General features: G+C 39.8%; 2 protein-coding genes across 2 annotated transcripts; both read right to left on the bottom strand.

Annotated features, from left to right (window-relative positions):
- Positions 1-1,082: 1,082 nt before the first annotated feature.
- On the bottom strand, positions 1,083-2,162 carry LOC115448222 (putative NAD(+)--arginine ADP-ribosyltransferase Mav). The gene has a single exon (XM_030175578.2). The coding sequence runs from the start codon at positions 2,160-2,162 to the stop codon at positions 1,083-1,085; it is 1,080 nt and encodes a 359-aa protein (XP_030031438.2).
- Positions 2,163-13,393: 11,231 nt separating this feature from the next.
- On the bottom strand, positions 13,394-14,272 carry LOC119190697. Its single transcript, XM_037443115.1, has one exon. It carries the CDS (start codon positions 14,270-14,272, stop codon positions 13,394-13,396), a length of 879 nt encoding a protein of 292 aa, XP_037299012.1.
- Between the last annotated feature and the right edge of the window lie 4,235 nt (positions 14,273-18,507).

Here is an 18,507-nt window from a genome sequence, read left to right as displayed (position 1 = left end):
GCTCCTTACTGGGTGAGAGATAGGCCGAGATCAGAGTGATCGGCGCGTGTCCTGTCATAGAAAGCCTGCACACTGAAGCCTCAATGTTGCTCACGCTTTCGGGGGGGTCGAGAGGTATGCAATGCAGGGACCTTTTATAATAAATGAGAGTGCCTCCTTTAGGGCCATTGATGCGATTGTTACGCACAAAATTAAAATTGGTAAGTTTGGGACTGCGTTGGGAGGGTTTAAGGAACGTTTCCTGGAGGAGGAAGACGTCCAATTTATGATCGCGAGCAAAATCTGAGAGTTCGGCTTGTTGGCCTCGTAAACCATTAAGGTTGAAAAAGCCCACTCTGAGGGAGCGAGGCTTGAGTCGCGATGGGTTATTTCCGTCTGGTGAAGCCATTACGGAGAGAAAATAGATTCCAGCGTGAGCTGGTAGATACGCTGTTGGGCGTTGTAGATTTTGGCGAGAAGGACAGAGTCAGAATGACCTAGTGCCTTCATTTTTGACGCGCAGTCGTGGATCAGCGCGTGGAGTTGGATTATCTCTGGGGAAACCAGAGAGAAGGAGAAATGAGACGAAGAAGCCGCACCGCTAGACGCCGGAGTCGCCGCCACCTGGGGTTTGGATGGTGCGGGAGCCTTCGACTTGACTACCTTGGAAGGGGTAGTCTTGGAGGTCGAGGGCGTTGGGACGGGATCGGGAACAGTGGCCGCTAATGCAGGTGTGGCCGGGGTGGCGGGAGATCCTCCTCACGTACCGCGGTGGGAAACCACGGCTTACGTGTCGGGGCTGGGGCCAAAATGAATTTTTCGGCATGAGGGGCCTTTGCCTTAGGGGCCTGATTGGCTCTAGGAGCCCTAAAATTAGACTTGTACTTGGGTGCCCGTGGGCACCCCCGGTAATTGGCCGGATGGCCAGATTGCCGGCAGTTTGTGCACGAAGGCGGCTCCGTGCACTGAGTCCTATCTTTTGGGCGCGGGCACTCTGTCGTGCCGTGTTCGCCGAGGCACTTGACGCACCTGGCGGGGAGGCGACAGCCACGCGAATTGTGGCCATACTTCTGGCAGTTGTGACACTGCGCGACCTCGTTTTTCTAGTGAGGGGTCTCGACCGTGAAGCCGCCGAGGCCCGAGATATCGCGAATCTCATAAAGAGCTTTCACGTCATCGGGGGTGGCTAATATAACCAGGACCATCTCATATTGGAGGCCCAGTTGTGAAGCGCGCGATTGGCGGTGCATCCGGTGCACCTCTAGGGCTGCAATGCCCTTGGCCTGGAGGCCTTGTTGGACCTCGACGGCCGACATTTGGATAGGTATGCCGCGGATGACATACCTGTAGCGGCGCTCATCCAGGAGCGCAAAGGTATAGTAATGATAGCGTTTGCTATCAAGGAATTTGGTCAATTCGCGGTGGTCGCTAATTGACCCGGGCTGGAGGGACAGCATTTTTTTGCCACTGTTCCAGGCGTTAGGAGGGATTTTAATGCCCTCAGTGGTGAGCGCATCAAAGAAGGATTGAAGGGGAACCCCTTCGGGAAGTTGGAGATTGACCTTTGGGGGATTTTTAGGCCCCTTAGGTTGAGGTGGCGACGACTTCGTCGAGCTAGCGGGCGCGGGCTTGGAGGCCGCGGGTTTGGGCGTAGAAGGCGCGGGTGGCGCAGAGGGCGCTTGAGAGGCGGAGGCGTCTGAGCTGCGCTGCTTCTTCCTGCGCCCGCTCCTCACGATCGTGAAGCCGTCGTCGTCGAGGTCCGACGACGCGGCCCCAGACCGTGATTCGCTGGGGGCAGGGGAAACAGGTCGCTTGGACGCGCAAGCGACGGGGACAGCGGAAAGCTGGGGTGCGCCTGGATCGGAATCCATGGCGAGGTCGGGGTCGCCGGCGCCGGCCGGGCTCCCGGGCGGACTAGGTTCGTCCGAGAACGCGGGCGACTCCGGCGAGTCCGAGAAGGCGGGTGACTCAGGTGAGTCGATGGAGGACGCGGGAGAAGCGGGCGACTCCGGTGAGTCCGGAACCGCCCGGGGCTCGTTGGCTACCAATATCGAGCGCACGTATGAGCTAAATATTGGGTCGCCCTTAATGTAGGTGGCGAGGGTTGCCAGCATGGCGTGTTTCGCCTCGCCGACTACCTCCGCCACGGGCTGGTCAGTGTCCATAGGCCTAGACTCTGCCATTGCGGGCGAATCCGGGCCTAGGGGCACTTAATAATAATAGAAATGAACGGGCCGCGAGTGGGTTCGGGACCCGGGTGCGTTCCGCCTGGGAAAGAACCCACAAGAAACCAGGCGGCTATCGCACTAAAAGCGAACGCGTGATTCTAGACATGTAAAAAGAACTATCAAAAAACGTCCCCGGGTGGGTGTGCCCGGGGTTGTGTGCGTGAGTGGCCCTCCCCGCCGGATGTAGGCGAGGGGGGATGTACTTAAAAATTAGGTGTGCCCTAAGCTTGTATCCCTTTGCCAATCTTAATGTGCGAAAGAGTTCCTAACAATCCGTGCGACGTAAACGGTATTGGACCTTTTTAGGGATCCGCACGCTCAACCGTCACACGGGATGGAGTGAAAAGGAAAGGTAGGGTTGGGAAGGAGATATGCGGGGGAAACTGTGGTGTGTCTCCACAGCTTCCTTATCCGCACCCGTCCGGCTTCGCTTTAGCCCTGAGGGGGTGCAGCGCGGGCCGGGTCACCGCTAGCTCGGCTTGTTATCACCGTTAGGTTTACCACCGAGCTAGCCCTGAAGGGGCAAAATCGTCGATGAAACGATAAAACGGGTTGGACCCTGTCCTGAGAAGGACGCGGCCGGACCGAAACAAAGGACGCAGGTAACAACGGGGACAATGCCCTATTGTTCCCTTTGTCCGGGCTGCAGCGAGGTTCGCTGCGGTCGTTCCGAGCGGTTCTCGGAACGGGACAATAGCTTTACCGAGCAGGTACTCGGTAAAAACCAAAGGGACCGTTCGAGGCGGGTGCTCAGAGCGGTATGGCTGCTGGCTACTGCTGGCTACCTGCAATGACGTTACGTAACACCACCGAACCGCTGCTGAGTGTATAATAGAAAACGAAATTAAAATGGATGCGCGCACGTTTATGCTATGAAGATAATTCCTATACTTGTAAGGTGCATATCGTCGGCGTAAAGAACGTAATAGCAAAAGTTTTATAGTTTGGAGACAATCGCGATTTACAGTGTTTTTGTTGTTGAATTTTTTGGCATTATCTATTAATAAATGAGAAACGACATTACGTTAATTATTTTATATTATATTATGTGTCTGATTACTTGCTTATTATATTTTAACAAACCAAACTTTATGTTGTATTCAAAAAATATTAATTTTATACCAATTTCTGTCATATTTCTCACAACTATATTTTGTAAGTAAATTATGATTAGCTACTTTTTTAAGCCGTTTTTTTTTAGTTTTCGGTCTCTTTAAACCCATAGTCTATAATTAATTTATTAAATAAATTGAATTGCTGTATATTATGATTGAATTTTGAATCGTAAAAATTGAACAGTTCAGTTCATTCAATTCGTTCAATAATTCATATTATAATCATAAATCATAGTTAATAGATTTCATTATTTGAATTATTATTTTATTTAATTTCAATAACTTAGACGATAACATTTTATTCCAATCTCTCCATTTACAAATATGTATTAACATTAAAGTTAAAATAATTGACCTAAAATTATTAGCTTCTTGGCGATATTCTTTTTTTTTTTAATTTCCTCTTAATCATCTTTTTTATCTTAAATATGAATGGTTTTTGAGTAAATAACGAAATACATCTTTTTCATCCTAATTTGAACTAGTTAACACCTTTTTGAAATAGGTAATTGGACTATTTATCGGTATGCAGCTATTATTATTTATTGAATTTGAGGCGAGTTTATAGATTTTATGTGTAGACGGTAATTTGCTTTTATTAGAGTAATATTGAAAGGCCAACATTTTTATTGCTGCAGATGTTGTTTTAAAAGAACAAATATTTCACAAAAATGGTTTGTTAAAGAGCGCATTTTTTATAAATGTTTTTATTGACACCGTTCTTACGTGGACGCATTTATCGATAAACTGAGTCTATTGTTATGCTAGCGCATAACAACAGCAACAGAGACATTTAAAGATTATAAGTGTAGGTGTTGATTTGAATTCTTATTACAGTAATATTTGCAAGGCTAACATTTTATTGCTGCACATGTCCAGTTTGTAAACTTTAGTTACTTTCTTTAGCCAATTATTTAGTTTTCGCTCAGTTAAAACCCAAAGTCTATAATCAGTTTACAGTTATTGAATTTTTTTATCGATTTAATAGCTGCATATTATGATTGAATTTTGAATTGTAAAAATTACTTAAATAGTTTAGTTTATTTAATTCGTTCAATCATTCACATAATCATAAATCATTGTTATTCATTTCATTATTAGAAATTGATATTTTTTCTCCAAATTCTTTATGCTTTTTTTGAACATTTTATTTACTTTTTAAAGGACATGTCCGCTTTTTGTATGGGCACTGGGTTTTTGTTTCCAATTAATTCCAATCAACCTCAAACTTATTGAATAATAATGTGCCAAATTTAGTCACTTAAAGTCATTACAATAACAATTTTAGACCCTTCATTTATAAGAAAAATAAGAAATAAATGTCATGGCTGAATAATTCATACAACTAATTTCACGATTTGACAAAAGATATATTGTATCTACCTGTTTTTGACATAAGTAAGTGTTTTTTTTTATCATTTGCGGATAAAAAGGGTAAGTTCGCAGTAATTATTTTTAGAGATAACTAAACAAGATTTTTGATTACTTAACTTTTTTTGGGATGCCTTCCAAATGTTATAACGTTTGTATTTGCAAAGAGTTAATTTTAAGTGTAATAATATATATTTTTTTTAAATCTCACAACTAAATCTTTCAAATTAAATGATTTATTTCAATAGGCTCGTTTTGTGAACCAGTCCATGAGGCTCACGCACACACCGCTACGCTATATATTATAGAAAGTTAAAATCGAATATAGTAGATAATATATTTGCAATAGCAACAAATGATTAAATACATATGCAAAATGAAATTTCGTAGAAAGTCCATGTAAATTAAACACATTTTTTTGATACTTCAGTGATATGATTTATTTGTATTCATTACAAGTTTGACACGCTCAGCAGGCAGGTTGAGTACAGGGTGCGCACTGGATCGGTCAGCAATCGAGCTCTCATCCGCATGCTAGTGTATCCATCGAGAGACAATGGTTCTCTGTAATACAATTAAATTATATATTAATTACTAAAATCTATTATTACAATAATATTTTAACGTAATGACTACAGTGCCAAAACAATAACATTTATATGGGAGTAGAACGCCTGTGCGGTCGACGCAAAATACGTGAGTTAAGTACGAAATAATCCATATTAAGTAAAAAAAAAAAATCAGTTCTATTTTCCAAAATTGAACACATTTTATTGAGATAAAAATCCCAAATTGCATTAAATCGGATTGTAATTCTATTTTAATTCAGTGCTACATATTATGCAGTTGTAAAAGAAACAATAACAAACACCTCTGGGTAGAACTTAAACGTCTATAAACGGATCTTACAAACGCGCCGACATAGTTGATTACTCTAGTAAGAAATCATAATACCACTACTTAAAATCTTTAAACTTGTCTAAATTCAATAAACAATGGACGCCGCTTTCCGATAAATGTGTCGACGTGGAACCGGGGTTACTAAAAACATAAAAAAAATTCGTGCTCTAACAAAGACCCTTTTTATGTGAAATATTTACACTTTTTAAACTGCACATGTGCAGCAATAAAAATGTTGGCCTTGCAATATTAATGTAATAAAAACAAATTACCGCCTATGCATAAATTATTTAAACTCGTCTATATTTTTGGCATCAAATAAAAATGATTAATAATGGAGATAGAATTTCGGGCGTCGTGAGTCAGAAATTGAAAATTTCCTCCTTATTTCTAAAATATTAATATTTTTTAAATTATCGAAGATCCTCTTTATCCTCTTAATAACAATTGTATTTTTTAAGTCCTAATGAACCTTAATGATTATTTTTCTAGTCGTCATGTTATCCAAATCGAATGAGCTATCACTTATATGTTTTGGATCACTATAATACATAAATTGAAACCTTTTTGAGCTTATTGGCTGGACTAAAAGGCTTACCGGCCTGTCTTAATATCTTCGCAACAATAAACTAGACTTTACTATTAAAACCCGACGGTAAAAGTTACGCTAAATGCTACTGCTGTTTCAACATCAAAGATTCTGAGTTCTCAACTGGGATCAAGAAAAGATAGGTAACATCTATAACTATAGTGAGTATGCCCGCCGGAGTAGTTTATTTTTGCATTGAGTACTTTTTAGTTTTTCAATTATAATTCTTTTAATTTTTTTTACATTCGATTATACGTAAAGCAACTTGGTCATAGTTATGGTACATAGATTACTATAACTATGATTAGTAGCACTATGTTAATTTTTTGGCAAAAAAAATATGCAGGTTATGCAAAATCAATTCTTAAGACGTGCACTCGGTGCCCCGTGGTACGTTCGCAATCGCAACCTCCACGTGGACACCGATATGCCGACCGTCAGGCATTTCATACACAAGTCCAGCAGACGCTATTTCGACCGGGCGGTCAATCATCCGAACCCGCTCATTAGGTCCGTATCCATATACACTCCTTTCGACCGCGCGAAATGGAGACGTCCACGTTTTGTCCTAACAGATCCAGAGGACGAAATAACTCAGGCCATCCGCCGAAAGCACGAGCACTTAAAGCTCATACACTCTACACGACTGCAGTTCCGTCCTCGCCGCGTTCCCCGTCCTCCCGACCCTTCGATTAGTTCCGTCGGCCCGCGCGCCGACGAAGACGATTAGGTAGACTGTGTACGTCGCTCCGTGCACCTCGCGTAAACCCCCTAATCGCTGATGTCTCCAAACATCATCTCTCAGTGACCGTCCTGAGCCGAGGCCGTGACCCTTTAGAGGGTCGCCCTCAGCATGGTCACTTAATGTAAGGGTTCGAGTGCCTAAAGCTTTCACCCGAAAATCCGGTGTGTTTGTAAAAGCCGGCCCTGCCAGGCTAACAAACATAGCCATCATTATTTTGTTTCGCATTAACCGTCGCGTTCGAAAATTATCAGTTTTTTTTCTTTTTTTTTTTGTCAAAGGTTGGTTATGACGACAATGGTATTTGACGTCAAACTTGTTATTATTTGAAAGTGTTGATTCATGTAGCACCCTTAAGGTTTACTTAATCTTTTTTTAACCTCTGACGTAAAATATGGGTGTTATAAGTTTATTGTATGTATCTATGTAACTGTATGCCTGTCTGCGCTATCGTATCTCCCAAATAAATGGACCGAATTTGATGCGGTTTTTTTGTTAGAATAGTTGATATGATCAAGATGGTTCTTAGCTATATATGAAGATCTATTCAGGTGTTGAAGATTATTCTACTTGCTTACTACGATTGATATGCAATTCGGTATATTATTACTTCGGTAGTATTTCTAAGGCATGGTAACTTCGAACTGACGCTGCAGTATCGTGTAGAGTGCGGGATTTCTAACTCCTCAGCAACTTACAGCAGGTTTATTGTGTTTAGGCGTATAATAATGATCTCAATGTGTAGGTGTTGGTAAAGGGCTATGATCGAAGCCCATGGTGGAAATATATTTTAATATCTTTTAAAGATAGAAATTAAATTACATTCAAAATTTAAATAAACCATGCACTCAATATAATATAGAATGCTGTAATAAAGTTTACATAGTTAATTTTTATGTGTTTAATTTATGATTGATAAATAAGTAATTATTTATAAAAATACATCGGCTGACCGGTTATAAACCTCGTAAATAATAACAACAAAAAGAAACTATACTAATATATAAAGTTGAAGAGTTTGTTCGTTTGAACGCGCTAATCTCAAAAACTTGTTGCCAGTGTAACTACTGAATATAATAAGAATAAATATCTCATGTATCAGGACGGCGAGCGCAATGGAATACCAAACAATACTTTGTAATTCAGGGTGTTGGACGATATTTCTATTGTATAGGGGCGGTGGCATCGCTTACCAACAGGTGAACAAGATCGTCTCGTTATTCAAAGCAATAAAAAACAACTAAACTCGAGCAGAGCAAAAAAAGGTCCCCTGTTTTAACAGTTTCGTCGGTAAGATCGTAAAAAAAGCAGCTCTAAGGTACCGCGAGTGGTCCCGGACGGTTACCCGGGTCGTTTGCCCGTAAGGCCGCTTCTGTCTTTAAATCTCGGAAAAGTACACAGTGGAAACTTTATATGGGGAAGTCGGTATATACAGATGGAACCGCGAACAACCAATCTAAACGTATAACAAAATCTTATACCATCTATGTCAAGATGTAATTTCTGATGAAACTATCAATCTTTATTCTGAGTAACATAGAGTGTTCATTTCATTCGAATATTACACCAAATATACAAAAGTGAGAGTAACAAATAGGTACTTCATAGATTTTACTTATTATGAACGATTTATTAGAGAAAATTTCAGTTTCGAATTGCTTAAAATAATGCGTCCCTTGAAATTTGCATAATGTACCACAAATGTTAAAAAAAGTGCATCAAAATGAATGTTATGTACCATTCAAATGTCATTTTTCGAAATGTCACATTAAATATATTTAGTTGGATTGCTGATGTATCAAATGTAGCTAGAAAATCTATGGAAGCGACTGAGACCTCCAGCTACGGCATATGCAGCTTGCAGTCGTGCTCCGAATAGAAACAGCTGCGACCGCAGAAAACAATGCGGTCGATGGCAATGGCAGTGGCAACGGCAGTGCGGCCTACGACTTCTCTCGGACTTATGTCTTTAAGCAAATATGAGCACGTTTAACTACACGTTCTACTTTTCACAACACTACCTTCATGATTCTCATGGAACCTTGAATCCAGAATACGTTTACTCGGCATTGAATTTGCCTTGTCAATGCAGAGTAACAATGATAAATTTTAATGAAATAAGGTTTTATAAGAACATTGACATTTAAAATTTAAGAGGGAAGCGTTTCATGCTAATAAAATTAAACAGCAGGCCAGCATAATAAGGTAGCGAATTATTTTTTAAGTCATTAATGATACTAAAGTCACTCAGAAAGAATAAAAAAACGGTAAAAAATTACAAAAGTTTGATATCGGTTGGAAGTAGTAACTTTAAATAATTATAATTAATACTGCCATAGGTAACGTGGGATTTTTCTTTATATGGCATTAATATCACGCAGTCAACTTTAACGAAAAATTTGAATTTGAAAAATAAATATACAATCCCTTTTTCCGGGATAAACAATAACCTATGTTCTTCCCGGGGTCTCAAAATATCTTCAATTTCATCAAAATCGATTCCGTCGTTCAGCCACGAAAGTGTAACAGACAGAGTAACTTTCGTATATAAGTGGTTTTTTAATATGAATTCCTTCATTTTCTAACTAATTTTGATGTTGGAAAATGTAGAAATTGATTCGTTTTAGTATTAGTAACGATTAAGCATAAAATAATCTATATATATAAAAATGAATCCCTATTTCCTTTGGTCACGTCATCACGCGTGGACAGCTGGACCGATTTCACTAATTTCACTAACCGATTTTTTGTTGTGTTTGTTATTGTCAGAAGAAGGTTCTTATGAAAGAAAAAATTCAAAAAATTGCGCGGAAAATTATAAAATTTAAGAAAACTTAACGAAAATATTAATTTTATATAACTGTCCATTGTTTGAAATAACTGTCAGCGATTGACAGAATGCGCGCTGCAAATTCATAGACGGGACTACGTCTGTCGGGTCAGCTAGTGTACAAAATAAAACACATTGATCTACCCCTATAATGTCTATTGGCCAAGGATAATCATCTCTTATCTGACGATGCTGTATGTGAATTCTACTCCACTTATCATTAAATACGGTGAAGTCAATTTTCAGCTCCCGTACAAAATAAAATTGTAAATAAATAAAAACCATAATTAATGACGTGCTAAATCCATACATTATCATCAAGTAGTTTTGCAAAAGATATCTGCGACAAGCAAGAGATCAGTAATAAAAAGTATTTCTTTTTCTGTTTGTCGGTTCGTTTTAAGTTTCTTTGCGTATCACTCAAAAGCTTCTCGTTAAATTTCAAATTTAATATCTGAAAATATAAATATTTTTTCCGAGTAACAAATTTTAATTTTAGTACATCAAAATCGAACCACCAAATCATAACATTTTGATTTTAGTTATAAATTTATAAAGCTGCCGCGCCGCCTCATTTTCTAAATAATACAGGTAGGAGAAGGGAGGGCTATAAATATATAATCGAACATTTATGCGGGCGAAGCCGCGTTCAAAACATAGTATGAAAGTATTTATGTTTAATTTGAATGCCTGTTTAGTAAAGCCTGTTCCGTTATTCACAATAAAAAAAATGAGGTCTTTTAGGAAAGAAGTAATCTTCATGCATTTTCCACATTAAAGAAATAAGAAGCTAACATTTCGGCTTTTAATATCTAAATTTGATTTAAAATAAAACTATAAATGCAGTTATCAGCAGTTGAACATCTTTGTATATAAAATTTATAACAAATATTTTAATAAAATTAATAAAAACAGCAATATTTTTATCAAAGTTTATTTTTAATAATTTCGAAGATGAATGAAGTCTACCAATCCGCCCTAAGCCAGCGTGGTGGACTAAGGCCTAATCCCTCTCAGTAGTAGAGGAGGCCCGTGCTCAGCAGCGGGCAAGTATATAATACAGGGCTTATATTATTATTATTATTTTTAATTGCTATGAATGACGAGACGAGCCCGCCGTACGCCTAATAGTTTAAGCGATACGACCGTCCATAAACAGTACCACCTAATACCTTGAATTACTAAGTTTTGTTTGGTATTCAACTACGTTCGCCATTCTGGGACATGAGATGTTAAGTCTCATTATGACCAGTAGCTACACTGGCTACACGCTACACTGCCTATTCTAAAAAACTTTTGTTAAACCTCTTTTGAAGAAGGACAAATCAACGCCGAGGAAACACCGTGGTAAAAAGTTCAGTCCAGAGTTACAAGTAATATGAAAATGATATCAAATCTATATTATAAGATTACATCGACGAAGAACACTATTAAACTGGGGCCTTATTCTCTATCTCGCACATTATTTTAACAGTGCATAACAAGCACGTAACACAACGCATCATGTTTAGGACTATAGAAATTTGGCTTACAGAATACCATTCCACGCACATTTCTCGCAGATAACATGACACGGCCGCGTTGCGCGTTTACACTGCCATACAGAATAAGGGCCCTGATACGTAAACTGTTTACGTGAAGTAATTTATTAATGTACTTAATTTTTCAATAATTGCTGATGCGTAACGTATTGACATTGCATTGTCAACGATTTCATTTAAATATCGACAATCAGATATTAAATTTGTAAACACAATAATATTTTAATGAATATTTAATCTTTAGCCGTCCGCCGCGCGGAGGTCTAGTAGAGTATTTATCCTGTAAACTTAGCATAATATCCTAGTTGAAACAAGCGAGTGATTTTTAATCAATTCAATACAGATACAAGTATTTGTTACAATTATATATAGACTACATCAACTGAGTATGTGTACTAAGTTTTTTTTTGTCGGACCCCTCAATCAACACCGAGGAAAGTCTGCACAAGAATTTCTTTGGTGGCTTGTGTCCTAAGTCTGAATCTTGTGTCTGCACATCTTTACACATTAACACAGCAAATTACAAATATGTACAGTTTCAAAGTTTACTAAAAGAAAAGAAGTATTAAAGGAAAATATAAACAAAATTATCAACTATAAGCTATGCACTAAGCCTAAACAAGAAAACAAAGACTATTATAATATACAGTTCCGTTCAGTTCAGTTCCTTAATTAACTCAAACATTCACCTTTACTTCTGCTAACATTGTGCCAAGGATCACGCATGTTTTATAATTCTCATCCAGGGGCCTTATTCTATATCACGCACGTTATTTTAACAGTGCGTAACAAGCACGTAACACAACGCATCATATTTAGGACTATAGAAATTTGGCTTACAGAATACTATTCCACGCACATTTCTCGAAGATAACATGACACGGCCGCGTTACGCGTTTACACTATCATACAGAATAAGGGCCCTGGTTATTCAATTAAGGCCTTATGTAATGATTCCTCGTTTATTGTATGACATAAAATCGAATTTTGTAAATAATATATTTCCTAGATCTATATTTGATCGGCCAGGTTACTTTGCTCCAGTTTCCACCGACCCTTGCGAAGGTCACGACACTTTTGGAATTATTTCAGAATTCTTTACCAAAATAGGCTAAAAGTTAAGTTCAACTTTCAATTGTCGCTCCAATAATTGAGGACATGCCATATATTATTGTCAACATCACAATGTTTAGTTGAATAGGTGCTAAATTTAAATAGCTCATAACATAGTGGTTAAAGTAACTGTATGGGAGTAATTACACTTACTCGGCTCAATTAAGTTTTGTCCATACAAAACTCTAGTTTAGTATGGAGGCGCGTACGCATGCATTCATCTATCGTCTATACAACTTTCGCGACAAACAGGCATAAAATGAAGACAAGTGTGTGTTTATCATGCGCATGCTAACGCCAGTGTTCAGCACTGTACTGCCACGTACAGTGCTTTTCGTCCGCGTTCAGCGCTGTATGCAGACTGTCTTGGATGACAAGTTGCCATTTGCAGAGGCTGATACATTTGATTTAAAATTATTACGCAATTATATGTCATTTAAATAATAATATTATTAAATCAGCCTGTATTATAAACTATCCCACTGCTGGGCTTACGCCTCCTCTACTACTGAGAGAGGATAGGCCTTAGTCCACCAAGCTGGTCTAGTGCAGATTGGTAGACTTCACACACCCTCAAAATTCCTATAGGGAACTTCTTAGGTATGCAGGTTTCTTCACGATGTTTTCCTTTACCGTTAAAGCCAGCGATAATTCACAAAGAATACACACATAACTTTAAAAAATTCAGAGGTCTGTGCCCTTGGAATTTGAACCTGCGGACATTCGTCTCGGCAGTCCGATCCACAATTAACTAGGCTATCGCCGCTTTATATCTCATGCAATGATTTATTGTTTTCTTGTAATTCTAATTAGTATTTATGTCTCTTCCTTGTCAAAGATGCTCATATTTGTGGGACTTCCCCTTGTTGTGACGTCACCCATTTTACTCTGACTCCAAAATTGGTAACTAGTATATAGGTAATGTTCAAATTTTTTTTGGTCTTTAGTGGTTTTTTGAAGGCGGTATAATTTGTTGTTGAAAAGTTTATATCCTGTATATATCCTGGCGGATGCCCTCTCGTATCAGGCTCAGGAGTTGCCTGTCCGCCGGCTGCACCGCACTCACCTCTGGAGGCGTCGCTGCAGGACGAGAGGACTGAGCGAGGGCAGAGGCCCGGCTGGACTTGAGTTCCGCGTTCTCCCTAGAGAGACGCTCAACCTCCGTCGAAAGCCGGGCGATATCGGCCCTCATCCCCTCGTTATCCGACTCGGATTCCGACTCCAAGAAGGTGGCCGCTGCTGCCGCCATAATGGAGGCCGCGGCCTCTTGCGAAGCCTTCTCCTTCGAGGTCCGCAATTTCTTTTGGCGGACACTCGCAATCGCCGCCATCACGACCTCCTCAAATTTGGCCCTTTTCTTTGCGGTGCTTCGAAGCCGCGCGGCAATCGGGTGCCGCCCCTCTTCGGCGAGCCTCCCGCTGTCCCTCGCTTCTTTGAGGACCCGACCTTTCGCCTTCGCACCGCGAGCCACGGAGTGGGATCCGCCCCGTTTCCGGGAAGTGACGCACGAGGCCTTTGCCCCGTCGCCCTCGGAGGACGAATCCCCGGTCCTGCATCTACTCGGCTTGCGGAGTGAATCCGCCGCTGCCGGCTTGACCTCCACGGATCTGGAGCCTGCGACTGAGCTTCCCACGCTAGCCACGCTGGATGCTGAGTCAGAGTCTGACCCAGCACTCCGCGTTCGCTCTTCGGCCGTGACTTCATCACGCGGACGTTCCCCCACCTTGGGAGTTCGCCCGCGCGATTCCTCGGCGGACTGTTTGTCCCCTAAGGGACGTGGGCCTCCTCGGCACCTTTTACTCCCGGCTACATGTTTCCCCTCCCCCTGTGCGTCTGTGGTTTTTGTTTTTATATATTTATCCATTTTTGTTCCCACGAGTAAAAACTTTGTGTACTGGCTCAAAATACTGCGGTTCGCACTAGCGACTAAATCAAGCTACCCATTAGCCAAGCTTACAACCCCCCTCACGGTGCGCCGCCGCTTGGGGATTTGGGGTAATTTTTTATAGAGGATTTCTACCTCGCGATCCAGGCATTTAAGCCAGTGAACCCTCTGTCCCCGTAGATCAAGTGTGTCTGACGCTTACGCCAGAGACACTTGATCATGTTTGGGGTTACGAGATTTGGCGGCGGCGAAAGAGGGACCACTCCCCCTTTCGCCAGCCCAGTGACAGGGTTAGTGAACACCGGGCCCGCTGCTACTCCTTTGCTTACCCCTTATTTCAGGGGCAAGCGTTCTCCACTGGTGCGGTCTCTGCGGCAGTAGTGCCGCAAGGACCGCATCGACCACGCCCACTCGACCACGTGGTCGTGCTCCTCCCTGCCCCCCATCATAGACTCTGCTAGCGCAGAGCGCCATATGGGAGGCCATCAGGGGCTATCCCCCCAGCCCCACCCGGCAGAAAATTAGCCACAGCCAACAATCCCTCCTTTCCCGCCCCCCGCGGAGAGATTATTGACTGTGCCCAGGGTGCACTAGCCCAACGACTGACCTTCCCCCCGGACGTATCCATAAGGGACCGACAGCAATCGGACACACGTGGAGGTTTTCTACGTTGCACCCCATGTTGTAATGGGTAAAGTGTATTTTCAATTTTATAATTTTTCACTTGTATTGTGTGCGCCGAATATAATTTTAAATGAATTTTTCTTACCTCTATGCATATACATATACATGTTACGACATAGCGAAGGTCCATGGCTCGAATCCTGGGATAAGCAAATTGATTCATACTAGTTTCTTGCTAAGTAGCTCGGAGTCTGGAATTCGAGCCTGGTATGATAATACGCCTCGTATTATGTTATGACTTATGAGACCGAACAGGATTTATGAGACTGACATTCTTAGTAATGGCCAGGTCAAAAGAAACCTAAATCGGCGGGATATGGGAACGCATGAATAGATTAATTAAAGTTCAGGAAGCGAGAGAAGTATACCAGAATCGTACAAAGTCACAATCCATACTCTGCCTACCTCTAGTGGATAGAGGTGTGATATTATGTATGTACGTATGTATGTATGTAAGTATGTATGTATGTATGTATGTGTGTGTTTGTCTTGCTTGTAATAAATTAAACTACAAAAGTACATACGTCATGTTGGCCAGGCACGTGGATTAACCGATTCCCCCACCTTGGCTTTAGCAATGACTCACTATGACATTTCTCAAGCCTCGAATGACTATGGTAATAAAAATGTCTTGCGGTAACACTGTAATTAGAATTGCAACCAAGGCGAATTCAATCTAGGTCAGAAGTGTATCTGATAAAGACGTTCCTTGTCCTTAACAAATAAAAATAATACAATCTTTCAACATAAATGAGCAATAGTATTGAAGTGCAATTACTTTGTATAACTTCAAGATTCTGTTCAAAGGAACATAGACTATCTATACTATTATATAAAGCTTAAGTTTGTTTCTTAGAACGCGTTAATCTCAGGAACTACTGGTTCGATGGAAAAATGATTTTAGTTTTGTATAGCCTATTTATCGAGGAAGGCTAGAAGCTATATAACACGATATGACCAAAACATCAGAGCATCAACTAAAAATGTAGAAAAACGGGGAAAATATATGACTTTTGAATGTTTCCGTTGTGTGCGGTAAACAGATCCGTTAAGGAACAAAAATATACCCGTATAGCTAAAAATTTCTTCTTAAAAAGTTCTAATATATATAACAAGGTCTCCCGCTGCTTCTGTCTGCTTGTTTGAAAGCAATGAACTCAAAAAGTAACCAACCGTTTCTATGAAATTTGTCATGGAGATAATTTGAGACCGTGGGAAGGACATAGGCTACTTTCTTTCCCGGGAAAATATATAGCGGGGCTTTTATCCCGGAAAACTCAAGCTGCGAGTAAAAGCTAGTATTCAATATATTGCCAGCGTAGATAATTTGTGTTAAAATAAAATATGTAGTGTTATTGGAAATAATATAGTTCAAATTATTTGCTCTCAATCTTCGCAGTGAGAAGGCGGTAAGCAATAACTAGCACTTGCATTTGCAGAAACTGAACCAAACACCTTCAGACTCAGAAGGGTTCCCTCAAATCCGCGACATATCAAACAAAATAAAAAAAACCCTGACTTATTTAGGACTATTTACTCAATGTTGTGTTCGTGGCCACTCTATGGTCACTAAAAAGTAAATAGATGTATGATTGACGTTTGTCATTGTAATAAAAGAATATATGAAAATGTACATATTATAATTTCATTTGAAATTAATACATAATATTGGCGACGAGGATATGGAACTACATAAACTTCAAAGAACGCGAGCCTCCGTAAGGGGGCAGCTTAAGAAATTACAAAACTATTTACTACAAAATGAACAAGAAATTCCAGACTTAGAATTAAAAGCAAGACTAGAACATTTGACAACTTATCAAAAGAAGTTCGACCAAATTCCAACAGAAATTGAATCGATAATAGAATGTGATGATCAGGTGGAGGTAGAAATAGAAGAAAGATATATAACTGAAGAATTGATAGTACAGCTACAAGTAAAGTTACAGGATTTACGCCCTACAACATCTATTCCTACACCATACTACGCAACACCTACATCTACATACGCTCGAAGCAATGAAACGATAGTAACGAAGATAATGTTTCAACCATTACAAAAAAAATAAAGTTTTATAAATTTTACAAAAAGATTAGAAATGTTTCTGCTTTTAAATAATTGCCATGACAACCAAACCAAAATGTACATGCTTTTAAGTTCTATTCCTCCAGAACTACATCAAAGAGCATACGACCTTTGTGCACCAAAAGAACCTTCTGATGTCGGTTACGCCGAACTTATTAAAATTTTAGATGATTACTTGAACCTAAAACCAAGCATGTGGGTAACTCAACACAAATTCATTTCAAGGACACAAGAGGAGAATGAATCGATTATAGAATATACAGCACAATTAAAACGTTTAGCACAAGATTGTGATTTTAAATGCAAACACTGCAATAAATCGATTGCTGATAATTTTATCACACTTCAATTTGTCCGAGGTCTTAAAGACAATGACGCACGCGCTAAAATTCTTCAGAGTACCGATGTAACTGACTTACCAAATCTCATACGTACAGCAACAACTATAGAAACGGCAAAGTGTGACAGTTCTTACATATCAAAAGCTACTCATATAAGTCATCAAATTCATCAATTAAATAAGAAAACCCCATTCAAAAGACAAATTGTAACAGTAATAGACATAAAAGGAAAATGTTTTCGTTGCGGAAATGAAGGCCACAAAGCTAATAATTGTAGATGTATTAACGATACATGTTATAAAATATGTAAACGAAAGGGCCATTTAGCTCGTGTATGTTTACAACCGTTCACGGGCAACCATTCGGTCCAGTCCGAGCACGTGGAGGTACATGCTGAGGATGTAGCTCAGGATATGAACCAGAAGTCGATTGTCGATGTTGGTACACCATGGAACATGAACGTCATTAGATCAATCATCAACGACAAATATATGATTAAGATCCATATTAACGACAAAATTGTTGATATGGAGGTAGACATGGGAGCAGCTCCCTCATCAATATCTTATAAAGATTTTAAGGCATTAAACCTCGATACAAAAATATTCAAAACTGACATCACCATGAAAACTTATACAGGAGAATTAATCAAACCGATCGGAATAGTATACGTGACGTGCAAATATAAACAGCATTTTTTCAGCGGAAAGCTATACATTATCAAACAAAACGTTGAACCTATATTTGGTCGATCATGGATTAGACTTACAAATCTCAATTTAGCCAATATCAACAATATACGATCTAATATTGATACGAAACTTGACTCGTTATTGGCTGAATATTCAATGATTTTTGATGGAACTCTTGGCTGTTTACCTAACTACAAGGCAATTAATACATAATACTCAATAATTATTATTTTATTAGTGAAATGAAATTAAAGAGAAATCTCAACTAGTAAGAAATGAAAGTATCTCTTGACAGTTGATATAATTATGGCGGCCTGCTAAATGCTTCTTCACGTTCCACTTAAACGACCCCGTGTCATCAAATCACGTAACTAATATAATATTTAAATACAACTTAAATCACGAAGACCA

Source organism: Manduca sexta, chromosome 26, assembly GCF_014839805.1.
Source record: "Manduca sexta isolate Smith_Timp_Sample1 chromosome 26, JHU_Msex_v1.0, whole genome shotgun sequence".
NCBI classification, from domain to species: Eukaryota; Metazoa; Arthropoda; class Insecta; order Lepidoptera; family Sphingidae; genus Manduca; species Manduca sexta.
This window is presented reverse-complemented; position numbering and strand designations above follow the sequence as displayed.